Genomic DNA, 26,484 nt, shown 5'->3' with positions numbered 1-26,484 from the left:
ATGTAATTGTAACCATGGCAACAAAATGAGAGCGCGAGAGAGAGCGAGAGCAGCTGTTTCACTGTTTGTTCACTGATTTCCTGCTCTGTTAGGCATGATCAGTTTCAGGTTTGATCTCAGTTGTAAACCTTTTCTTATTTTAAAGGGCCCATATAATTAAATACTGCATTGCACTCATTTTTTTCTAATAGAAGAGTTTGATATGTTTGGTATGCAACACTGTTCACATTTCAAAAACATATTCACTCCTCTCAAGGAAACTAAGCTGCAAGAACAGCCTGTTTTGAAGTCAGTGTTTTTGTGATGTCATAAAACTAACAAATTCATAAATCCACCTATTCGGCCTATGACAGTTTAGTTCAAGGCACAGGGACAAAAACACTGGTTTAATGTTAAGGGCTAAAGAGAAGTTGGAAAACAGAAGTCATTAAAAGTGAATTGTCAGTATATTTCTGGTACATAAAGCCCCACAAATGTTAGAAGTGATCTTATGAGGGGATAAAATACAACAAAAATATAGGATATGGGCCCTTTAACTATTCACAATCTATAATAATTCAAATGACAACTTGCTGTCACACTAATATCACACTGTGATTATTCCATATGATTACCACCCTGTAATGTATGTGTGTACACTAAAGGGTGCTAATGATAGATAACCACTGCTGTGAAATAAATGTAGTCCAACATTAATAAGATATCTCTATGGAGACTTTAATTACTGATGATGAGTACAAAGCAATTAAACATGAAATGAGAAATATGATGAAGGTACGTGGCATGTTTTAATGTAAAGACAGTTTCCCATGTAATACTCTATTTTTAAAGCTTTCCTTGACTTGACTTCTACTTTGAGCAATTGTCTATGACCTATATCAAATACTGTTGCTCTACATGATGAAGACATGGCCATCTATCTGTAACACAGTCTTCCTGCAGGTAACTACAAATTGTTATGAAAAGCCCTGTAATGTAAAGTGTAAATGAAGTATCACTGCTGCATGACTGTAAGCGTTGGCCTATTTTCTCTTCTGTTCCTCATGGAGCTCATTCTCGTACATAAATCCTCGTGCACACCACGTCATCGGCTCCAAAAACCTAAAGAATGAAAACAGAGAGGAATGTTTATTCAATGCTATGGAAAGATGATCTTTTCCCATTTGATCTTTCTGGCTGATACATGAGAGAATAGTACATTCCTACTAGGGGTGTATCAATATCTATATTTCACAATAAAATGTATACACAATACAATGTACAATATCATTTCTTATGCTTTTCGCACCACAACCCTATATGTTTTCTACTGAGTGGTTAAAACAAATGTCAATGGTCTTTTTTGATGGATAGCCTACGAGAGTCACTGTCTCTTACTTACTCACTGACTGACTGACTGACTGACTGATGGCATGCCAAACTGCATAGTGGGCAGCTTCCTGGTTCAAACAGAGACGCCACGGCTATTACTATGAAATTAAGGTATCTTGATTTAATGAGATATTTACTGGGACTTCTTTACAATAAAACTACCCTTAGAACTGGGTGGCAAATGGTTTAAAACTAATTTATTAATGGTTATGAATTAGGTCATAAATGAATGTGGGGTCTCTATTTGGCAAGCCACAGGTCACATTTTTTGGTTTTGGTCAAATTCCAATTCCCAGATGACATTGTTTTTGTAACTGTGCCTTTGAGACATATATGTAAATGACCTCTGTTCTGGTTGGCTGCCCTGTATTGTAGCTCATTCAAAGAGCAATCCAGGCTGAAACATTGCTTGTAGCATGAATGGTTGGAGCTAAATTGCTGTAGGCCGACATATATGTATATGTAAAAGCATTGATTTTTGTGACATCACAAATCAATGAATTAAACAATGAACTTAAAGGCTGTTTTGCAGGTTCGTATGTGGATTGTATGGACAGAGAAGCCCATACAAAAAACACCAAACTCAAATGCACCCCTTAATATGCTCTTCATAAAACCTAGAGTTCCTATCATATGTGGCTATAAAGTACTGGGTTGAGGTCTGCTGCGGCACTCCACCACACAGTCACACGTTTGATCTTATATCCTGCTCTGAGCTAAGAGTACATACAGTCTGAGAGACGAACTGTCAGTCATGTCAGTGCGAGAGGGGAGGAAGAGTGGGCTGGTTTGACAGCTCGTTGCTGGCCTGCCATATTTATTGGGGTTTGAAAAGCACAGCAGGACAGAAATGGGGCGGCTGTCAGCGCCAAATGCCATCTGCGTCCCAGAGCAGGAAGAGAGGGCCGGCCCACCTTGTGCACACTTTAAAGAATTGGTGTTAAGACAGGCCATCTGCCTGGTGCGGCGGCGCCCTGGGACACATTAGCGAGAGGAGTGTCAGGGCCCTCCACGTCGCAAGCATTCCCCCACGTAACATGATCAATGAGGCCCATTAGTGCAGGCTGGACTGGGTCAATGCAACGAGCTCAGAGTGCCAGCTTTATTACAGCAGATTCATCCAAATGAGGACACACATAGGGGACAACTTGGTGCCAAAATAATACAGTTTGACACTTTCAAAATGTGAGTTTTTTGTTTGGTTTGCAATGCAATGTTAAAAATATTTCAGTCAGATTACATTTGATAGATTTGAACTTTCCTGAGTACTATTAGATGATAATTTTACCTCTACTTAAGTGTATTAAACAGGAAATTAACACTATTTACTCAGTTACATTTATCATTAACAGGTAGCTTTGCACTTAATTCCATTATATTATGTTGTTGACAGCATATGTACTGACTTTTGAACTTTATCATTTTATTTTAAGCCAAATAAACCACAAAAAGAGAAGAATAACGTCTAATAAAATGTAGTTACTGCACTGAGAGATGGTGAAAGTACTGAAACGTCCCACTGCAGTTCTGTAAATATAAGTAATCAGTACTAAAATGGCCCATGTCATGGCAAAACAAATTTAATTAAAAAGCAAGCTATGAAAACATTTCCATACACAGACGTATGCAATATGTCTGGGCCTGGTCAATGACATGCTTTCTAAGTGAAAATAAGTTAACACATCCTCTACTGAGAAAACACTACGGCACATCTTAATGCTCAAATACGATTTGAGGAATTTAACATATTGTGGAAAAAATAAAACACAAAATGTGGCCTGTGTGCTGATGGGATGTCAGTCCAAACCTTATTAGCATGCTGATATGATAATGTCTTACAGGGTCCATATCTTACATTTTCTTATATTTCCTGTAGATCAACTCATCTGTGAGGTTTATGTACCAAAATCAGTCATAATTCATTTTACCTGACCTTTTTCCAGCCTCAGGCTAAAAACTAATTGGCAACAAAACATGTATATTGACCAGCAGCACCCAAACCTATGCATATGCCTGTATTTGCCCGTAAGAACAGTGCTCATTTACATAAATCTTAAAGGCACAGTATCAAAAAAGCCAGTTTGATTCTAAGGGATAAAGAGAGGTTGGAAAATACATTTGTAAAAACTAATTATGACATAAGCACACAAATGATATGCATCCTTTAAGTAGTTTTATACTGCTGTACAACTTCTGTACCTATTCTCAGGGTTGTTTTTGAAATGGGGCTTTTACTTGAGTCCCTGTTTCACATCCTTGACAACATTTTTATTTGGGTGTGGGTTGAGGCTTTTCTATCACCTCAGCATATTAATCATCTTATAAATATTCAGACTCATGTCTCACATCCTACTGCCTCGGGAACTGTGGTCTTTACTGGCCAATTCACTACTTATTTATTTATGTAGCATACTGAGGGCCAAAACGGCACAATTTTCAGGCACAATGTAGTGAAAGGTGACATAATCTGCCAGTTTGCTGCACAAACAAAAGTGCCAAAAAGGGTTCTGGCACAATGCCATAAAAGAAGCAGTTTTGGTTCCCTAAGAACCTTTCTCTTTAGTAAACGTTTTTTAATCTTTAAAAGTAAAAAAAATCTTCATGTAGTATAAAAGTTCTAGGAAGAACCCTTAATTTGATACAGAACCATTCTTCACATCATGTGAAGGATCCTCATACTGTTAAGATGTTCTTCACACTCACAAATCAACTGTAGTGCTTCTCAGCTTGGGGTAGACTGTAGAAATCAATCTTATCATCCCACACTAAATGGACATGTACCAACATTTACTTTATCTATATTAAAAATGTATGATGATATGATTATTATGTCATGTGTGTCCTGTATTTCTGTATCTTGCTCGTTTTTGATTCTGATCAATAAAACCTACTGTTCTTATAGAAAATGAATGACTTCCAATCCAAAGCCTGACATTTCCTGAAAGCAGTCAGATACTTTGGCATAACTATTCAGCAAATATCAACAAATGTCCTCCTGATGAAATGACTGATGAGTAGAGGAACAAGTGAAGCACATAAATGTGCAGTTGCTCATTTATCCTGTCGTCGGAAGCTTCATTTCCCTGTCAGCTTGGAATTACTTTGATGTTGGCCGCGTGGATCGAGATCTGATTGGCAAAGAGACGCCACTGACCCAATGCTGAGCTTCAATCTATCTTGAGCGCACTTATAGGTACAGTATTTACAGTTTTTCCTGGGGCAAGTCAAGACATGGCTTAACAATGAATCATAGTACCAGCCATGAAGGGGGTCTTCACTTTGCAGTGCATTACATAGCCTGACATTACATGAGCTCATCAGTGGAGCGGCAGTTGAGTCCTGTGTTCAGTGATTTACTGTAGTTTTATTAGAAACCGTGAAGGAATGCATTACTGTAGGACATTATTTTTTGCATGGTCTGATGTTTATTATACTGAGCATAAGGCCAATCTACACATGCAATATGAGCCACAACACTAATAAATCTCATAGCTGTCCATCAGATGAATTCCCAGAGAGTCTCCCTCCCATTATCTCATGGATATGACCTGCTCTTATGCTGTAAGTAAGGTGAAAAATGTGATACGCTGAACGTACTTGATTCCATACTCACATACTTTTGGCAATAATTTTTTAGATCTAATATGTTGTATTCAATGATGTACACATTTAAATCAAATAAATCCTATGCCTCTCTTTGTTTCATGTAGTTTCAGTGCATGCCCCAGTGATTTTAACATCTTCACAAGCGTCCATGTTCAGCCTTATGAAAAAGACCCTTTTTAGCTGGTCACAGATACTTCATGAAGAGAGGAGCGTATTTGATGTCCCTCAGGGACTGCAAAGGCAGTAAAGGAGGAAATCCTCCTCTCCAGTAAAACCCTCCACTGGGTTATTAGTGCCATTTACTGTTGTCCATCTGGTCTATAAAACCAAATGGGCCAGATGTTTGCGAGATGCCACATTCTTGCGATTCAGACAGAAAAGCAATGAATGGGTGAAATCAGAGAAGTGTTTCTGATGGGCGCAAATGGACCGAACTGCATGGAATGTGCCTTAACCATTACCTTATGTTTGAGTCAAAGCTGAAAGTGCATGACTTGATCTGCCTTGAAAATCAAATGCTCAGGAGACGACGCTTGGAGAATTGCAAGCAGCATGTATTTTATCCCTTCGCTGTTACCACGCCACAAAAAAGCCTCAGTGATCTTACAGTCACATTCTAAATTGATGAATTAAAGGGAAATTTCACTGATTCCTGCATAAATAAATCATCAAGATGTGAATAAATTAATTTAATGTGGATTAAAATGAAATGATCCATTCTAGAGAAACTTAACCAGTCAGAATTGTTCACAGTGGTGGTGAGGGGAACCAGGCAACTTCCTGAAAATGCCATAAAAGATTAACATAAAGTCAATACATTGTTGCAACTATATTGCCAGATGCATGAGACATTTTGTCCTAGTATTTTGGCCTAAAATTCTTGGAGGAGAGGTACATGCAAGGCAAAATAGTATCCAAAGAAACTGGATTTACTACTATTTTACCATTATTAACATTATAGAAGACGTGATGGTTCATCTCCAACATTGAATTATGCAGACATTCTGAATGTCATTGGAATTCCCCTTTAAGTGTTTTCTGATCCTGATAAATGGAGCCCACTGTCAACTACAACAAATAATTGGTTTCCATGTGCACACACTTAGGCATAGTACATAGACATTGTACAGCAAACTGTAACTCTGCTTCAGATGAAATGCTAGAGGAGTAGAAGACCAAGCCGAGTGTAGAAATGTATTTCACACCAGTATGAATCAAATCATTATACTGTGCCATCCACTTGATGTCTGTCAGTTACTAAAGATGATTTGCTAGACATACATATGATAAAGGAGTGTATGACTGTAGAAAAGGAGAAAACTTTGAGAACTTCGGCTGGAGATGTGGGATTCTGCTTGGAGCTGGTGTAATGAACACAGAGGTCACAAGAAGGAGATGGGTGAAGTGATAGGTTTCACAGCAAACAAATCATAGAGATTTATAGAATGTTAGATTGGAAGAAGGAGCTTGGTCTACCTCTAAACATGGAGGTAGAACATGGCCTTAAGCCGTAAACGGTAGACAACGGTAGCCTTGATAACAAGGCTTTTGACCTTGTTAAAGAAAGGTTTCTCACCAGAATGAGCTCGTCTCCCCTCAGCTCTCGAGTCCAGTATGTCTTCGGGCCATTTCCATCCAAAAGGGTCTGCCTGCAGGTCATCTTATTCTCTGTCTCCCATGTGGCCAGACTCTGTGAACAACTTTAGGTTAGCAGTGCTTCGCAAAAATAATGCTGGACTTCGTAACTAGTAAACAGCTGGAATGTCTGGTCTCTATTACAGTTACTTTAAGCCCTTAAATGGCCAGGGCTCACCAGCAAGTTTTATTATACACGTCCCAGAGAACATTTGAGTCCCTGTAGTTACTGAATAATAAGCCTTAGTATGTAATAAACCTGGGATATTAAAGGGTTAAACATAGGGTCCATATCCTGGAAAGCCAAATTGCAACTTTAAATAAAAGCAATGTTAAAGGTTTAAAGTTTCAAAGTTTAGCATACCATTCAGTCTCCAGGGGATACAGTTCATACTGTCATACGCAAAAGTTTGAAAGTCAAATGACAGAATTTATAGATTTTTTTTATGTTTTGGTGAATTGAAAATACATGATTTACACAAAATAAACTTAAATATCCCAATTTTAATGCACAATTTTTATGTTTCTTGCTGAGTTTAACATACTGTGGACACATTTTATGTTTTGGTATTTTTCCAATATGTTAAAATGGGCAAATAAACAGCAACGGTGCATTTAAATGTAAAAAAAAAAGGTTTGGTCTTTTGTCTACATATATCTACCTATTTAGCCTACAGCACTTTAATCCATCCATTCACACTGAAGCCTGTATTGCTTTTTGAATGAGACACAATACAGGGCCAATCAGAGCAGAGGTCATTTACACATATCAGTCTTAGTGGCACTGCAACAAAGCAACCTATTTAATTAATGCCTACAGAAAGGCTGGAAAATGGTCATGTAAAAATGAATTATGACTGCCTTTGGTACATAAACCCACACAAACGGCGTCAATGGGTCTCAGGGGAACAAAATAAAATATAAGAAAAATGAAAGATATGGCCTCTTTAAGAGATCATGATATCAGCATATTAATAATGCTTGTTCAGGTGTTCCATCAGCACATCAAAGACTTGAAGGCCATTGAAGTGTGATTCATAAGAGCACTGAGGAGAGGGCAGCATAGCAGTTGACCCTGCTACATCATCACAGAGTAGCTATGAGTCACCGCCATATTTCACCACCCCATAAAGCTCTGGAGTGGTCCTGAGAGCCCCGCCTGGGGCCTCTGAACTTTCCACAGGCTGTGGACTCATCACAGCATGTGCTCCCAAACCCCATGGCAACTGGTCATCTAGTAGTTAAAATCTACAGTGCATTTATGATATTATATTATACTAATGACCACTACTACTAAAAGTTAGAGTTGTGAAACAGAGTCAAATAAATGCACTTATTACAAAAACACATGCTTATTCTGAGCCATGACTGTTGTTGTTTTATGTTGCCATAAAAAATCAGCGGTCATGGAGGTTAGCCTGTAAAACTGCCTTCCACCAGTCGGACCGCAATATGAAGATTTAGTCTGTGACCACCCTGTGCTTTCATAGCCACCTCCCACAGGTTGAGTGCTTTTTAGCCACAGAGTGACACCAGCAGTAATCACTTTCTGCTTATTCAGACTCTTCTGGAGTCAGAGCTCATATTAAGCATCATGAATATTCAATCACTTCTATAGAATTCTATATAAATTCTAGATATAGGTCTATATCAAATAATAAATAAAGAGAGAGGATACTGAACCTCTAAGGCTTGTGGCTATAGCCTCTAATGTATTTCCTGAAAAACTACCAGGTCCTGGTGTTACAAAAAAAGGCATTTAAAGTTGAATAGATTAGTATATTGATAAAAGAAATGCGCTAAATTTACTAAATTGAAATGTGTACGTCATTTCCTCATGAATACAAAATATTACATCAACACAGTTATCGCCAAAAGTGAGTAAACTGAAAAACAAAATTATGCCGATGTATATTTTATCAGATATTTTATTCACAACTACAGTCACCGTTATGTCCACGTTTTAGCTTGAAAAATATTTTATTTGTGTCAAATCATTTTTACATGCAAAATTGTTGCTTACTATAATGAGCTCAAATGATTTATGAAACATATTTTCAGTTGAAATAGCAGTTTTATTTATGTCTCACACCTGTGATTTTAGTCTTCAAAGACTTTAAAAGAAGTAACTGTTGTTGATCAGTGAATTATGTCATTTTTACTGTATCACTTTGTCTGGCCAACAATCATCCTTGTTTCAAGTTCTTACTGTGACTCTGACCGAATGATCTGAAATAAGGCTTTTATCAAACAAACATACTTTCAATAGAAAACTACATTGGCCATACAGCACATGGACAGAAGTGTTGGAAACCTAATCTGGGTGTCTCTGGATTCAAATAAAAGCATGTAGCAGGCCATGTTATTTGTCATTTATGCTACAAAACATTTTTACCTTCACATTTCCTTACTTCAACAAGTCAGAGAGCTGCAAAAGTAAATCAAATTCAGATTAAATTTGCTACGTGCAATTTTTTGCTCATTATTTGGACAGCCAGAAGTGTCCATAGTCTCGGTCACATCTTCATATACATATTTGAATAAAATAAATTCAATGCATTTTTTCAGTGCATGTTGTTTCTTGTTTTACAGTTTTTGTGAGACACTTCTTCAATCTACTCATAGTAGATAAAGGGGTGAAGTTGTTCCAGTAAGTCTCTATAACTCTACAGCAGAGAGCTGAGTGCCATAATCAAATCTGTCTTTGGTCTGTCGGTGTACTGGCTTAACATTAGACCAAAGGTTTGAGGAGCCAAACAGATTTGCACACTAGTGTTTAGATCTTGGTGTTCTTTCTGAAGTTCACTAGAAGGTCATGGGATGACCACATAAAGTTGTGATCTGAGAAGTAGACTCGGTGTGATGGCTTTCAGTTTGAGTCATTTCCTACATCTTACATCAGTGACTGGTCATCATGAATAATCATACTTGCATACCTTGCATTTTCGTCCGTCTACCGTCTCCTCATTGAATTCCTGTCCGATCTGAAAGTTGATCTCAGTGGTCCTGACGGTTGTGGAGGTCTTTATGTAGAACTGCTCACCGTTCTGACGGATCTCCACTAGAGGTTTTGAGGCTGCAGCACAGGCTACTTTTCTCAGCATGGCATTCACCCCTACAGAATATAGAGTACAGAGTACACCATGAAATCAGCCTAAATTACATTCACAGAAAGGCAATAAGATCATTTTAAATTAATTCCATTCCTTTGCAAATCTCAAAACAAGACTATTTACATTGTAAGTAGAGTAAGAAGACTATATTTCCAGGTGGTTTGAAGGTTTGATCAAATTTTCCAGGAACAGTCATGTTCTTTGTATTATGTTTCAACTCTCCTTTTCATGTTGGTATAATTTCCTCCAAGATGGGTACAATTACATGATTTGTTTTGTCTCTGGCATGATTCCTGTCTAGTCAGAGGGCATGGCTGAATAGTATTTGTGTTACTTGTGTGTAATCGCTGAGGAAGAAAAATGAGAAGTATGTGACGTGATTGACTAGCACTCGTTTTTCTCAGCCATAAGTCAAGCTCAGCACTCTTCTGTACACTCCGCTGGTATGCAATTTTCTGCATAAAAAGTCATCGGGCCACCACAGAGCAGATCGTTATCAGCAGATGTTGCCAATATGGGGATGCAATGACAAGGTGTTGACTGGAAGGAATGTCTCAGCTCTTGGCTTCGTGTTCTCTTCACAGAGCAATGGATCACTACACGGACTGATTGTCCAATGGCTTTCAGCACAAAAGGATTGGTATAAACAACTGAGTGAGTAAGTGTCTGGCTTACTTCCTGACCCTAATCATTGTGGGTTCTCTCTAAGCTAGGTTCCTTCTTCAAAGCCTGCATGCCTCCAAATACTGGAAAGATCTGAGAGCCGTTGTTTAGATCTGTAGCTGTGGGCAGTCGTGGGCTGGAGGTTAGGGAAACCTGAAAAAAAAGCCTTGTGACCAGAAGGTCGCCGGTTTGATCCTCTGAGCCGACAGTCTGTGACTAAAGTGCCCTTGAGCAAGGCACCTAACACCAGCTGTTGCGGATAGGGCTGCCCACCACTCTGGGAGAGTGTGCTTACTGCCCTCTAGTGTGTGTCTTCACTAGTGTGTATGTGGTGTTTCACAGCATGGATGGGTTAAATAAGGAGGTGAAATTTCCCTATTGTGTGACTAATAAGGGTCTATTAATCAATATCCCAAAGTAATTATTAGCTTTAGCCCTTATTACATGTGCAGCAATCCTGATACGATGGTTACATTCTATAATTTAAACGTGCTCAAAGTGCTTTTTTGGAGTGAAGCCATTGAACAGCGGTTTGCAAACAGGTCTTCAGGAACATCCAGACAGTCCACATTCACCCCTATGTGTTGAGAGCTGACAAAGAGCAAGGCTTGAGTTACACTGCCATAGAAAAACAAGTTCCTTTAAGAACCCTTGCATGGAGGATTCTTCATAAAATCAGTTTTGTAAACGAGATGAGTTTGAAGTTTAAAGAACCTCCACATACTGTAAATGGACCAATACCAATTAAAGGTATAGGAACCCTACATCCAAGCCAAGAACCACTGAAAGACATTTATTTCTAAGAGCAGCGCTTTGCTTTCATCATACATAATAAGTGTATCTGCCTGGACCTTGCACAATGCAGACTTCACCATTCCATTATACAACATAATGAAGTGTACAGAGTTCATTGCAATGCTTATAATAATTTTTATCTTAATAAAATAACCATTTTAAGTAAAATAAGCAGTGACATTGTACATTTTAGAGCAAATATTTTTTTCTACCTCTAGCCTCACCAGAACTCTAAAGAACTTTCTACACTGGAAATTTGAATAAGAATGAAACATGCTGCCAAAGAAACAAAGGAGTAGAAAAAATCAGGGCAGCAGCCTGAAAATAATAGTGATTTACTCTTCACACCACTTAATCCATGAATATGCTGCTGAAAAACCAAGAAGGCAGGAGATGTCACAGGCAAGACATAGAGGAAACAAATGACCGCATGTGATCACAATGTATTCTTAATGCTCAAAGGCCCATAAACGCTAGAACAAACGAGCCAAGAACTTACCGAGGGTTTTGAGAAGTTCTTCAAAGTTTTCACTGCTTTTCATCTTCCAGGTCCCTGCAAAGTTCGGCATCTTTATTTTTGCTCAGGTTTAGACTACTGAAAAAAAAATAAAAATGATGAAACTGTTTAGTCAGAATTCCTTTCTGGATTTTTATCTCTAATCTCAAAGCCTGTCCCTCTTTCCTTCTTATTTCCCTTGCTCCTTATTGTAGCCGTCTCATCCACCGTCTCAGCCACTCTCTCAGTCTGCTGTGCTCATCTGGACCACTGCTGATAGTAAAGCCTCTGTGACGTGCCTCAGATGTCCCTCCCTCTCTCCTGCACAGAGGCACTGGCTCACAGGAGAAAAGTCACAATGCTTTAATACCCCTTGCTTCTCTACCGAGATCTAAGATTCAGTTTGCACTAACTTTACAAGCTAGTTTACCAGATAAAGATTATATGTATCAGCCTAGACTAAAAAGAATGTGACTAACCTTTGATAATGCAACTTAATCAATGTCTGGACCCTATATGGAATGATTTTATTAAGTTGTTTGCAACTGGCCAGGAAGCAAGTTACAGGGAATAAAAAAATAAAAAAGGGTATTTCAGCATGAAAACTTCAGACAGATTTAGAAATTACAGACAAGAACATTTTAATTTAGACAGATGGCCATTAAATACAAATGATTAATTTTTCAGTAGATGTTTCTGAAGAGATTAGATGTAAAATAATCCACTTACATAAAAAGGAAAAAATAAGTGACAAAAATGAGATTCCTAACAACCAAGCAAGATGTGGTAGACCACCAAAAACGTCCCTGTCAGATAGACAGTGTAAAGCTTTCGTCTCTGAGAGAGAGTAGAAAATCAAGCCCCACTCATGCTTCAGATCTGAAAGACCTGCTATCCTCAACACTATGAGTCTGAAAGGATGTGTAGTTGAGACAAATAAACAGACATTTGTAATGAAGTGTTCTAAGAAAAATGAACTACTACGGAACTTAGTAAGATGTGGGAACAAGATAATTAAGTCATGGCCATGATTTAGTAAGGCATGACTTTGTTTCCACACCTTACTAAGTCATGGCCACGACTTCATTATCTCATTCCCACACCTTAATAAGTTGTGATAATGCATTAGGATCTCTTTCCCACATATTAATAAGGCTTGGCCATGTATTATTTTTATTTATATGGGATTTCACCAGCAGGGCTCTGTGGGTTAGTAAAAGTGTGCTTGAATGCATCTGAATATTTGCAGATGATATAACTAGAGGAGCCCTTGATGAGAAATGATTGATGAGAAAATTAATGTTGGACACAAATATTACTCACATGTGTCACTGTTCCAGCTGTGATAATGCAGAGTAATAACATGTCTGAGAATCCTTAATTTATTATGAAACATTTCAGGGCATTGTGCAAATAAGATTATGAGTGGAATATATTAAGTAACCCCAGTTAAAATGACTGCATACCGTTTTCATTGGTTACTGGTTTCCTTCAGTAACCTAAAGGACTAGTTTTCTAAACATACATTAACTTTTGGGCTGAATTATGAAATCAGTTTATACAGTGTCTGGAAAACAATCTGACGTCATCCTGTTGGGAAGTCTGCCTGTGCCACTGTGAACATGTTCTTAATACATTTCCCATGGCAAACAATTTATCCTGGTCCTGGGTCCCACCTCCCTAGCACATGGAATGGCCCAGGAGAAAGAAGAGAGAGAGAGAGAGAGAGAGAGAGAGAGAGAGAAACTGAGGCCCACCCTCTTCTCCTGTCTGATTCCTTTTCTGATGGCACTTCATTTATCTCCTTGACAAAGTGCCTTCTGGACAGCGGTTGATAATTAATGTAGAGTGAGGCCAGAGAGCACTTTGTCTTTCCCCCAAGAAGCGTCCGGGAAAAGGAAAGCACCCATCCACTCCCCAACGTACCCTTGTCAGGCACTGTTTAGCCCATCAATCAATGGGTTTGATTCGGGTGACCAGTTGCTTCTCGTCTGTGCGTTTTCTCCCTTCTCTTTTAAAGAATGGAGTGAATGTAGTACGAGTGTGGTCTACAGAGTGACTGCTTTTGCATATTTAGCATGGAGAAGAGTTTCTGTTAAACGTTTTTGTTAATGGGAAGAGAAATAGAGATTAGAACTCACAAGAAACATCCAAAGTTTTATTTCACAGCAACGATTGCAGCCAAATGCTTTCTTTAACTGGAGATCAGTCTGTCTCATACTGTAGAGGAATTCTGGCCCATTTTTTGTAGAGTTGCCTAATTCAGCCACACTGGAGGGCCTTTGAAAGTGAACTGCCCATTAAAGGTCCTGCCTCTGCATTTCAAAGGGGTTCAAGTTAGCACTTTTTACTAGGCCTGTTCAAAACCTTCATTTTGTTAAATTTGAGCTACTGAGAAGACGACTCGCCCTTGTGATTTAGATCGTTGTCTTGCTCTACAACCCAATTGAGCTGAAGCTTCAGATCAACTGACCCATGACCACACATTCTCCAATGGGATTTTCGGGTAGAGAGCAGAATTCATGGTTCTGTCAATTATTGCAAGTCACACAGGCCCTGAAGCAGCAAAGCATCACACTACCACTACCATGTTTTGTTGTTGGCATTACATTCTCATTGTGGAATGCTGTTAGCTTCACTCCAGATGTAATGGGACTGCTGTGTCACAATACATCATTTTTCAAAAAGTTGTGGGATCATCAATTGTTTTTTGGCAAATTATCTTTATTTTAATCTTGGTTAGTCTTCATGTTGCAACTCTCCTATGGATCCCATTTTTGCCCAATCTCTTTTTAATGGAGGAATCACAAAGGCTGACCTTATCTGAGGCAAGCGAGGCCAGTAGTTCCTTAGATCTTTTTAGAAAATTCACCATTGTTTCATGCTTTCTCCATTTGGAGATAATGGCTCTCACTGTTATTCACTGAAGTCCCAGACCTTTAGAAGTGGCTTTGTAACTCTTTCCAGATGTATATATTTCAATACATTTCTTTTTAATCTATTCCAGAATGTTTTTCAGTCATGCTGCTTTTAGGCTACTTTAGTCTACTTGGAAAAGTGCCATTTACATGTTATATAGATTTCACTGGCCTGGCAGTAACCAAACAAAATGATAATTTAAAAAAAATCTATTTCATATTTACTCAGGTTGTCTTTGTCTTACATTTAAAATTTGTTTGAAGATCTAGAAAAAAGAGTCTCAAATATGCAAAAATCTAAGAAATCAGGTGGGGGTAAATATTTTTTCAAGGCACTGTACATTATTTGGTTAATCATTCAGATTTTTAGGTTAATTCAGAAACACCCTGAATTACTAAATAGTGTATGTACTCACAGTAAGAACACAATGTGTCTAAATGCAATTTCTGAAAGCTTTTAGTCATATCTGACAGGTCTCAGCTGGAACATGCATACGAAATCTTCAGATTAAATCACAAGCCAGTCATCGACAAAGGCTACACTAATGGTGGGCATCCATCACATGTGAGTCACTAAAGAAAGATGTGACCTTCTGTGTCAAAACCTTATCTCCTAATATCACACTTATTTAGCTCCCATGCTCTTTGGGGCATCTGTTATTGCCATTGTCCTTATTTAGTCATTAATAATGTTCTCTGCTGTATGCAGGACTCCCAGTGGGAGAGCCTGAGGCCTGGGCCTTTCATGGCACAGATGCCCTGATACAGATTGATTTGGTGGAGAGGAGTATCTTAAAGCTTGATCATTAGTCTGTGTTGACCTTAGGCTGATTACCAAATGAGACATCAGGCCGCTGTACGATCCTTTACAGTGCCAATATATCCTACCTTGTAAATTCAAATGTTTAGGTTTTTTGTACCACTTTTTAAATGCGTCACAAAGTTCATTTGAACTGTTCACCTCTTCAAGAAGTTAGACAGCAACTATGTTTAAAATCTAAACGCCACTAACTGTCATATTATAAAATGCTTTCTTCACTTATAGTTGATGTTCCTAGCTTGTTAGTCCATGTCCCTGATCATATTAAGCATGATTCACCATATATCATTTAAAAGGCAAAGTTTGTCTTTTCACACAATCTTCCATTAAAATGTAATCACCTTTTCCCTTCTATAAAACAGGGTGTGAGAAATATTAACCAAAAATGACTGATATAATATTAACCGATTAGTGCTAGGCAATCTTGCAAAAATGAAATATTACAGTGTTTTCTGGATGTATCAATGTATCCGATCATATTTAACGTAGGAAGCATTAATGAAGTTAGTTTGATTTGATTGAACTGATTCGTTCTGCCTTCTTCACTTGAAATGACACGAAAAGGAAATGTATACAGCATTGCGAAATTTAACCACAGAGAAGGCATATTTACTGCAGGGAATCCTAGTATTTATGTATTAATTTTTTTTTTTGTGTGTGAACTGTTCTTATATACAAATATCAATGACACTACACTTAACTGTTAGCTTCTGGATACCATATGTAAAGTGTGCAATATACATATTGATACAAAATAAGTTACATTGCTATCATATGGTTGACATAATACTTATCAAATATATCACTAAAATATCACTAAAAGTGAAAAGCAATGCCATGATATGTCAATATCACTGCAACAGACAATATATATCGCCCAGCACCATAACCAGTATCATGATGTTTCACTTCTCCTCCCAATCCCCCGCCTCCCCCAACCCCCCACCACCCCCCCCCCCCCCCCCACCCCCAACTATCACTGAGATCTTGCTCAGCTAGATCTGAGACCCTCCCTGTGTTGCATTTGGAAATACATCAAGGTACAGAAGGAACTGTGCTATGGTTTTTTTTTTATACTTGGTGATTCTAACATTATCTTATCGCCCAGCTTTCCTCTGTTCGTCCTCATATAGGGATAAAATTCAGCGGAACCCTGGGTCTCATTTAAAACATGTGACAGAAAAGTATTTAAAAGGAAACACCTAGATTTATACTGCATATTAAAATGTATTTACAGTTACGAAGCTATTCAACAAATCGCTTTAATAGTTCGGGCCGAATATTCCTGCATGGTTTATGGTGTTTTGGCCATAACAGCAAAATAACTTACCGCTCCAATTTACTTCCCCCCGAAGTAGATCAGCATATTATTCATATTTTACTACATTAAGTGCTCTTTCTAAATTTATATTCAGATCAACAGAAGAGGGAACAGAGAAATGATCATGTTCTTTCTGCATTAGTGCATCAGCACTTTCTTCACCTGCGGTTTACTGACAAAGTGTTCTGTCACTAGCCTCACATTCAGACTGTGAAATAACAGTCTGCAAATATCTTATCATCTCTTTCGTTGCATTAGTCTTCGTCTGTCTTCATCTCAGCTGGAACAACACATGCATGTATGTTTTTAAAATGTTTTAAAAATCTCCTGCTATATTGTATAAATAAGCACAAATTGGTGAACCCACACACTGGCCTGCACTAACAAGGATTAAATTAAGCAAATTTTCGAGCTACTCGAAGACTAATGGATTTATGTTGTGATGCACAAACTTAAACATGGTTTACATTTTTAAACACACTGAATTTTGGAAATTTAAACTACCACAGCTGCTGGTTTAAATGATTCAAGTTTATAGTCATATGCTAATATTTGAGCCCCCCCCAGTCAAATTACTTTCTGCTGATTTTTGAAGTGGGAAAAAAAAAAATAAACACACCCGCTACAGAAAACAAACTCAAATATGCCATTCATCTGCAAATTTCAGTGCACGCTTTCTACTTATTTTAACATCAATTATATTTGACATAAGTATCATTTGACCAGGAGTGCCTAACCTTTTGCATGTAGATAGATCCCACAAAAAGCCCTTGTTCAGTTCATGCCGGCGATATTTTTGTTCAGCTGTAATGCAAGTTTTATAAATTCTGTAAATTTTTGTTTTTTTTTGTGTTCCTAAAATATTTGGTGGGCCCCTTTATTGCCGCAGCGGTAACCGTGCGCTTTCCTCTGGGATTATTAACATTTCTATCTATATGATATAATGCGAGGTGCCATAAAGCACATTTCCCACCAGGCACTGGAGCAGTAAGGGACTGGCTCGGAGAGCATCGGCATTAAATCAGAGGAAAGTCCATTCAGCTGAGACAATTTCATAAAACAGCACCACAGGAGCCTGTGCAGGCGCTGAGAGGCTAAACACTTCACTGCCTGTGTGCGCTTCGCAGCTTTGAGCTTGACTGTGTGTGCTTTAGGGAGAGAGAATGACCTCATCAGATGTTGAGAGAATGGATTTGCTTTGACAAAGTGTTTGTGTATGCATTCCTGGGATGAAATGCCTCATATTCCACAGCTTTAACTACTGTTTTGTTTTAGGGAAAGCAGGCTGTGCACGCCAAGGTCAAAACAGTAATTTTATATGAAGACCCAGTGAACAGAAAATTAAACTCTGGACTGATGTTCTATTAGTGTTGCAGTAGCATAGATCGATGTTATTACTTCTTAAATGGACTTGCATTGCAGGAGAAATCCACTCATTTCAATTAAATTGTTAACATGTAAACAACATGTCATAGTGGTATGTTGTGATATGGTCCTTTCTAGGGAAACTCGATTTATTGGCACCTTTGTACTCTTGAGCATGTATATTCTGTTCTTACCCAAATCCCAAATAACAAAACATTAGTGATCATCAGAATCTTCATAAAATTGCAAAGTGAGTTTAAAGAAGAAAATTCTTATTAAGGATGTTTGGTAAATGAAGCCCATTACATACATACACATGCAGGTTCTGGACAGAATAAAATACGTAATATTTGTGTTGTGGACACACAAAGTGTTCCCATTACTACCGCTGAGTCAGCAAGTCTCTCCAAGGTACACTGTTTCACAACAAACCACTCTAAATGTGTTTACATCTCAACAACTTGATTCACCTAGAAATTCTGAAAAACTGGTGGTATTCCCCTTTAACTCCACTTGTAACTCCAGCATGCAGTCCATCTGCACTCTAGTGGCCATATGAAGTAGTGTTAGAACAGTTTGAATCTGCCCTTGAGAAACTGAACATTACACAGATAATCAGGAATGACTGAAGGAAGTGCACAGCATGTTCTGATTAGAAGAAAAGACACATATGAGTCACACTGTTAATACCACTATTATACCATCTTAAGTCAAGGACTGAGACAATTTCACAGGTGATGTACATTTAGTGCATTCAGATAGTCACTATCCCACACGCTTCCATTTACTCAACCTGATAACATTGCATATTTTCCTCACACGTCCTGTGCAACATGTACGCTTTTGCTGATCACATGATCATTTTCCACTGAGCTTTGGCAACTTAATCCCCATCAAAACACGAGAGAACAAAATGAGGCTTAACTGAAATGAAAGACACTGTTCACACATTTGGAAATGACAGAAAATCTCCAGGAGCAAAATATCCAGTGCACCATACACAAAGAGGCAGAAACAGGTGGCAGGTACCATTAGCAATAATCTTAAAATAAAATTACATACACACAACCACACTGGTCAGCCACAACATTAGAACCACCTCCTTGTTTCTACTGACTTTTTTTTTTTAAACTAACTTTCACCCTGTTATTTAATGGACAGGACCCCCACAGGCCCCACCACAGAGCATGTATGGTGGATCATTCTCAGCACTGCTTTGACACTGACATGGTGGTGGTGTTAGTGTGAGTTGCAGTAGTATGAGTGGATCAGTAGTGCCACTGGAGAGTCACTGCTGGACTGAGAGTAGTCCACCAAACAAAAACATTTATCCAACAGTGCCAACAGCCTCCTGTGACTTGGGGAATAAAAACTGTGCAACTAGTTACTGTTTCTAATTTTATATGTACAAGGTGGATCAACCAGGTAGGTGCATCTGACAGACTAGACAACGAGTGTTTAAAAACTCCAGCAGCACTTTAGTCCGTAATTGTAGTACAAAGAGCCCCTATATGGTGCGTGGAGCTGATAAAATGGACAATTAGTGTACAAAAACAATGAGAGTGCAGGGAGGTGGCTTTAATGTTACACCTGATCACTGTATATATTTGCCGCCCCTGAAACCAAGAAAATCGTTCAGCTTTTGAAAAACACCTGAAGTACTACCTAGACGGTAACAAAAATAAATTAAAAGTCTTAAAATACACAGTAAAATTAAAAATTTCCCTCTTTCTGATCAAATGCTTTGCGAGTTCCTCACAAACCTGAGCAGTACTTCCCCACATAAAACCAACACAGTGTTCTAATATTGCGATATCAGATTAATCCATAAAATATTCCCTACAAATCAAATATAAAATACCTCCAAGACACAAACAACATGCCAAAAGGCAGCAAGGTTGAAAGGCAAAATCTGATACGGATGAGATGCACAAGGGGAGTCACTGAGGAGACGGCTGACACACAACTGCTCTACCAGTGCCTGGAATCCACAAGCTCTGGACGAAGGCTCAGTTTTTTTAGGGTTTCATAACCAACCACCATGACTATTGCTGTGGGGGTGGAAGATATGATGCGAGCAGAGAGGCCCTTGGTCATCCCCCAGAATCCTTCTTCTCTGATCAGCTGCTTGAAAGTTTCAATGACTGAAGTCCTGCCTTCGACCTGTTGAAGATGCACAGTCTGAATTTAATCCTGCAAATGCTTTGGTATTATTATTATTAAATTATTGGCAATGCTTGCACACTTAGCCAAAAGTTTGTAGACACCCACTCTTGCAGTGTTTCTAATGAAATCAAGGGTATTAATAGGCAGTTTGCCTTGGTACAGTAACGACCTCTATTCTCTTTGAAGGCTTTACACTACATGGCACATGAGGATTTGACTGCAGCCAAAAAAGCATTAGTGAGGTCAGCTACTGATGCTGGATGATTAATTCTGGATCACAAATGCCACTTAAACCAAACCCAAAGGTATTAGATTGAGCTCCGTCACTCCAGAGAACACAGCACCACTGCTCGAAAGCCTAATGCTATGGGGCTTTACACCCCTCCAGACCACGCTTGGTTGGGCATGGTGAATTATTCGGCTGCTCCTGAGCATCCCACTCTATTAGCACTGCTTGTCTCTGGACATAAAAAAAATGTGCATGCATAAATGGACACCTCCATCAGCAATGGGTGCACCAAACACGACTGAACTCACTAATTAGAAAGGGGTCTACAAATATTTTGGACAAAGGTGTCTGCAAATATTTGGACATATATAAGAGTACATTCCTGTAACTGGACTGTGACCCTTGTTATTCATTCAGCTCTATTTTTCAGCACACTGGATATAAAATGCACAACAATAGACAATTCTGTCACTGTGTAATGAAATATGAGTGACTGCACAATGAAATAAAGACTTTATTTCAAGGAAATTACCTGAACCCTCGCTCTAACCACATCCATTGGATTGGTGACAGTGGAGGCCGTGGCAGCTGCCAGAGGTCCAGCCATGGCTTGGAGTATTAAATGTGGGCAGTCACTCGGTGCCATTTTGGACAGCTGTTCTGTGGGGAAAAGGAAAAAGATACATTATAAGTGTTTGAGGACAAGCTGAATCTTCTTAGGAGCAAAGCTTCTGTGGATTATGTTTTTCATATACACAAACAAAGCAGCTCACTCGGCTGGTCTGTTTTTGTAGTATTAAAAAAAGCTTTGGCTAGATATTCAGAAATGTTGCCATGACGTTTAAAAAAATTATTCAGTAAAAAAATTACTCAATAAGAGAAAAAAAAATTCCTTAAACAAAAAAAAATATGCTTTTTAAAGAAAACAAATTATATCAACCCATTCAGAGCAGTTCTTACCTGCATAAAAGTGGTAAAAAGGCCACCAGACTGCACTGTTGGGTATGTATGTGAGAAGAGATGCCACATATCCCCGGTAGAACCCACGGAACCCGTCTGCCGCAAATATCTGAGCTATAATGTCTCTGGTCTGACCAAAAGTGACTGTGTGCTTTGCTCCTGCTGATGCTTTGGGTTTGACCTTGAAGCGTGTTAGATGTTCCCCTTGGCCCTGCATCATGAGCTGCTGTGAGATCACATCTATGGGCACAGTGATGCTCTGGGCCACTAGTGACGCCGACCCTCCTGCTACCAGTGACTTAAGTGTGTTATCCTTAGAGTAGTTGGAGACATACTTCCTCACCAGTTCATATGTGGTGATGTACGCCTGGCCAGATATGAGAGTGAATGTGTTGACCATGAAACCCCTGTAAAGGCCCCTCACACCCTCAGCTCGCAGGATCTTTCGGAAGGCGTCATAGGTCCCAGTATAGAGAGATTTCCCTTTCTGTACCTGCAGCCTGGTGCGGATGAGCATGGCTGGGTACACAGTGGCACGAATGGTCATGGTCATGAACACTCCGAAGGAGTAGAATTTGCGCTTGTCCAGGTCCTCCCATTCTATGATCTGGATGTTGCGTTTCTGCTGCATGGTTCCTGCCTGAAGCGCCCAGCATCAGCCTCAGGCTTCTATCCTGGAAAAGAGTTATTTGAAGGTCATTACTATTATCTTATGTTTACTGTTTTTTATGTCTCTGATGACTAGTGGGCAGCAGTTTGACACTATCTAACACAGGATAACAGCAGTGGGGACAGTAAACAGACGTCTGACGTGTTTTAATGCCACTAAAGCCACCACACAGAAAGTTATGACATTATATGGTTATGAAGATGCTGCCTGATGTCTGAGACACAGTTTTTTATGGTAAAGATTTGACCTAAAAGCATATATTTTTTTAAAAGCCATGGCACAGGGGTACATTCCGGACTTTGTGAGGCAAAATAGGTGTGTTTGTTGGTTTGGATAGTAAATAAAACAGCAGTTTCTGCGTTGTGTAGGTTACATGGTGACCCCTTGGTTCCGATCACCACCACTATAAAGAAACAGAAGTTGCCTAGCTTCTCTACAATGAATCACTTCACATCAAACTACTCTGGATGGCTTTGTTTGCATCTCAATGACTGAATTATACAGAGATGACACGGTTTGCTTCTGTGGTTTAAAGATAAATCTCACTTCTCTCGACCCGTTTAACTAACGTTAGCCCCAAGTTTCTATAAGGCTAACGCTATCTGGCTAACCTTCGCTAACAGACGGTATCAGTAAACGAGAGTTAGCCAGTTAACTAACAGCTATGCCAGCAAATATCGGGTAAAAGCAAACATACAACAAAGTACGTTCACTATGTACAATTCTTCGTAACGTTAAAGTAAAGCAAACCACCATCCATATTCACTTCTGATTACAGCGGTCTGCGCTGGCTAGCTAGCCAACATTTAGTTAGCATCGCTAGTTTTAAAGGAAGCTGAATTCAGCCTCTTATTCGACAGCTTCTTGCTCTAACTTCCCCGTTCCACCTTAAATGGTGCAGCAGTTACATTCTGGCGTCTGAGGCGAAGGTTGTGAAGAAGAGGCTGACTTCAGCTTCCTTGGTTTGTATGGGGGAGAAAACGTTAACCTAGCTAGATAGAAGTCACACTGTAACACCATAAGAAGCTGTACGTTCATGGATCGTGAAAAACCTTACCGTGCAGCAAAAAACACGCTTTAACTCAGCCTCATCGCAGAACTGTGCCTTTCCATTCCAGGTCATGTAATTATTTAGAGGGGTGCCCAACGGTCATCTGCAGACATGCTCTCCTTTACCGGCTAGCACCATAATATAACACCAAACCCAGCGGCCAGGGGCTTCTCCTCCTCCTTCTTCTTCAGGTGGGGCGCGTCGTATCCACAGCCGCGTTGGCGCCCTCTTTTCCCTCTCGCCAGCCAGCCAGTGCTCATGCAGTGGGGTGGTCAGGTAGGACCCAGGCATTTTGTTGGGGCGGCACAGCTATTTTTATATTAAAATGACAATATATTACTGTATTAGAATGACATTTTTTGGTTTCTGTAAATAACTAACTCTCTTATTTCCATCCAACCTGCACATCATTTCCACATGATTAAAATATCCTGTATGATTAAAAATAATATGTGACTCCTCATTAATGCCTGGGAACAAGATTTTAATGTTAGCAAGACGTAGGAACGAGATAATTAAGTCCTGGCCACGACTTAGTAAGACGTGGGAACAAGATCATGCCTTATTCTGCTGTAATCAAAGCTTAATTATCTCATTCCCATGCTTTACTAAGTCAAGGCCACGTGTTAGTATTTCATTCCCACACCTTACTAAGTCATGGGTACACGTGATTTTTATTAACTGTTGTGTATTTACAACAAATGTATTATGTATTTACAACAAAACTGTGCTGCTGCTGAAATGTATAAATAAAAATAATGCGTAGCTACGACTTAGTAAGGTGTGGGAACGAGATCCTAATGTGAGGCCATGACTTAGCAAAGTATGGGAAAGTATGGAGCCCTGCTGGTAACATCCCGTATAAATAAAAGTATCGCTTGGCTACGACTTTGTGGTAACAATGTAATCAAGTTGTGGCCATGACTTGAAGCAAGGTGTTAGAATGAGATCCTAATGCATGGCCTTGACTTAGTAAGCCATGACCACAGTTTAATAAAGCATGATCTCATTCCCATGCCTTACTAAGTCGTGGCCATGCACGTAGAACCCTGGTGGTGACATGCTGTATAAATAAAAAGAATGCATTTCCACACCATATTAAAGCATGGGAACAAGATCATAATGTGTGACCTCGACTTAGTAAAGAGTGGGAATGAGATCGTGCCTTATTAAGCTGTGGTCAATGCTTAATTATCTCATTCCCACACTTTACTAAGTCATGGCCATACATTAGGATCTCGTTCCAATGCCTTGCTGTTATGGCTATGACTTAATTATTTCATTACCACACTTTACTAAGTTGTGGCCATGCATTAGAATCTCGTTGCTGTGCTTTGCTGTCATGGCCATGACTTAATTATCTCACTCCCACACCTTACAATGTCATGGCCACGCATTAGGATCTTGTTCCCACGCCTTACTAAGTCGTGACCATGACTTAATTATCTTGTTACCACACCTTACTGCATACATTATTTTAATTTATACAACAGTCACAAGCAGAGCTCCATAAAACAATTTATTTCAAAGAAGTAAATCAAATGCATCAATTTTTACAGTGAAAACTGTAGAAAGAAATTTGTTAGCATGACAAATGATTATAGCCAACTAATTTTTGATACTTAACGCATCTTATCTTCACACAGCCTCCTTCATAAAGTCACAGAGCAGCACTGCTGAAGGGAGCCAACACACATTCACACGCCTGTTTCCCCTGCAAATTAGCCTATCATAGCAAGATACACTAACTATTAAATGCAGCATCATCAGAGTCTCATAACTGATTGGTAACTACTCTGACGGCAGATAAAAGTATAATAGATGCTTTATTAATGAGGACTGACTGATGATGGCTGACTGTTTCACTTTCCAGAACTGAAGATGGCACTGTTATGTATGATGGCCAACCCCACCCCTTGGGTACACCTCTGCTTCTCGCGTTAATGCTGAGTGTGTTTTAAAAAGGTCAGTACTGTCTCCCTTCAAACAAGAGGAGTGTAAAACTCAATCTATTTATGCAGATTTTTGATTTCCTTCCCTCTGTGTTCATAGTACAGTGGGATTTTGTTATAATTGAAAAGTTTCATTCCAAATTTTGCTTTTCTAAGACTGATATATCTTGTATGTGGGAAACCCATTTCCACCAGCATTCATCCCTGCTGACCAAAAAGACAATTCATACAATTAAGATTAAAAACTACGGTTTCGCTATCTACTAGAAATAAATGTAATGGTGAATTACATGTCATTTTGTCCAAGGGCACCTATTAAGCCTTTAGAATCCTTTACACTATGATAATAAGTCATCAGGAAAACACTTAATGTCATTACTGACTGTTGGATTCCACCAGGAACCAACAGAAGCTTTTAGTGGTTTCTATGTTTTTTCAGCAGGGATCATAATGGAGGAAATATTCAACCAGGCTGTAAGAGAGCGAGAGACCCTGAGCTGGGTTTCACAAAAGCATTGCAGCACATGGATGATTGTTAAAGGGTAGAGTGAGCATCACAGTCAGGATGACCCTAACATTCAGATGCTTTTGGGAAATGTAGTTTACTGGCCCTCATGTATTACATAAGTTCAGCAAGAACATCAAGCAGACAATCAGCAGAATTTAACAAGCCAATCAGAAGGCAGTGTTCTTGCAGCCAATCAGAATACAGGAGTCTGCTTGTCAATCAGTGAGCTGGATTCAACCAGCCAATCATGAACTTGGACTCAAAAGGATGATCAGATCACAGGATTCAATCTGTCAATCAGATGCAAGCAGTGTAATCCTAGAAGCCAGTGGAATGGTAGAATTCCACTAGCCAATCACAAAGCTGGACTAGCCAGTCCACATATGGAATTCTGGCAGGCAATCAGACTGAGGGGTTCAACTAGCTAATTAGAATGCAGCCAATCAGAGAGCTTTGTTCAGCTAGCCTATCAGATCGTTTGATTCAGTGAGCCTCCTAGGACAGAGCTGATTCTGCTGCCCCTTGCTCCAGTTCCTCTGTACAAATAGACAAAGATGAACCAAATCTGACCTGAAATCAGTGTAAAAAGCTGCAGTGGCACAAGAGACATTCCGGGAAGATCACCCAAGTGAAGAGAACTACTAAACTAAAAAGAATACTATTATAAAAATGACTAAGAAGGGAAATTAGGCATATCAATAAACTAAGAAAGGAAGGCATGAGTACTTGCAACCGGCAGTGAATGATTAGTCCTGTTTATGGATGGCTGGTCATTGAGCATTACATTTACATTTACAGCATTCAGCAGAGCGACTTACAAGAAGTGCTTTGTCTATCTAGAGAAA

At 39.2% G+C, this 26,484-nt stretch overlaps 2 protein-coding genes across 3 annotated transcripts; both read right to left on the bottom strand.

Annotated features, from left to right (window-relative positions):
* Nucleotides 1-696: 696 nt before the first annotated feature.
* Nucleotides 697-12,242, bottom strand: crabp1b (cellular retinoic acid binding protein 1b). Its single transcript, XM_017716434.2, has 4 exons — nucleotides 11,683-12,242; nucleotides 9,549-9,727; nucleotides 6,554-6,667; nucleotides 697-1,101 (listed from the first exon to the last, which is right to left on the bottom strand). The coding sequence occupies exons 1-4, from the start codon at nucleotides 11,750-11,752 to the stop codon at nucleotides 1,051-1,053; spliced, it is 414 nt and encodes a 137-aa protein (XP_017571923.1). The 5' UTR covers nucleotides 11,753-12,242; the 3' UTR covers nucleotides 697-1,050.
* Nucleotides 12,243-18,774: 6,532 nt separating this feature from the next.
* On the bottom strand, nucleotides 18,775-23,407 carry slc25a44b (solute carrier family 25 member 44b). Of its 2 annotated transcripts, none has more exons than XM_017716412.2 (4): nucleotides 23,186-23,407; nucleotides 21,459-22,127; nucleotides 21,031-21,158; nucleotides 18,775-20,266 (listed from the first exon to the last, which is right to left on the bottom strand). In XM_017716412.2, the coding sequence occupies exons 2-4, from the start codon at nucleotides 22,087-22,089 to the stop codon at nucleotides 20,075-20,077; spliced, it is 951 nt and encodes a 316-aa protein (XP_017571901.1). In that variant the 5' UTR covers nucleotides 22,090-22,127; nucleotides 23,186-23,407; the 3' UTR covers nucleotides 18,775-20,074. The 2 variants fall into 2 exon arrangements, with proteins under 2 accessions (XP_017571901.1, XP_017571900.1); XM_017716411.2 differs by having other exon boundaries at nucleotides 21,459-22,132; nucleotides 23,186-23,406.
* Nucleotides 23,408-26,484: the final 3,077 nt, after the last annotated feature.

The sequence above is a fragment of the Pygocentrus nattereri genome, chromosome 25 (assembly GCF_015220715.1).
Source record: "Pygocentrus nattereri isolate fPygNat1 chromosome 25, fPygNat1.pri, whole genome shotgun sequence".
NCBI classification, from domain to species: Eukaryota; Metazoa; Chordata; class Actinopteri; order Characiformes; family Serrasalmidae; genus Pygocentrus; species Pygocentrus nattereri.
The sequence above is the reverse complement of the archived record's forward strand: the minus strand, read 5'-3'. Positions and strand labels throughout refer to the sequence as shown.

Bases quoted from the DNA above. Each gene is read 5' to 3' on its own strand.
- slc25a44b (XM_017716412.2), bottom strand. From the start codon at position 22,089: ATGCAGCAGAAACGCAACATCCAGATCATAGAATGGGAGGACCTGGAC. The intron at 21,159-21,458 runs GTAAGAACTGCT...TTTTCCCCACAG, and splicing joins TTTTTACCACTTTTATGCAG to AACAGCTGTCCAAAATGGCA. The intron at 20,267-21,030 runs GTAATTTCCTTG...CATCTTCAACAG, and splicing joins TGGTTAGAGCGAGGGTTCAG to GTCGAAGGCAGGACTTCAGT.
- crabp1b (XM_017716434.2), bottom strand. From the start codon at position 11,752: ATGCCGAACTTTGCAGGGACCTGGAAGATGAAAAGCAGTGAAAACTTT. The intron at 9,728-11,682 runs GTAAGTTCTTGG...TATATTCTGTAG, and splicing joins AGAACTTCTCAAAACCCTCG to GGGTGAATGCCATGCTGAGA. The intron at 6,668-9,548 runs GTATGCAAGTAT...AGTTGTTCACAG, and splicing joins TAGACGGACGAAAATGCAAG to AGTCTGGCCACATGGGAGAC.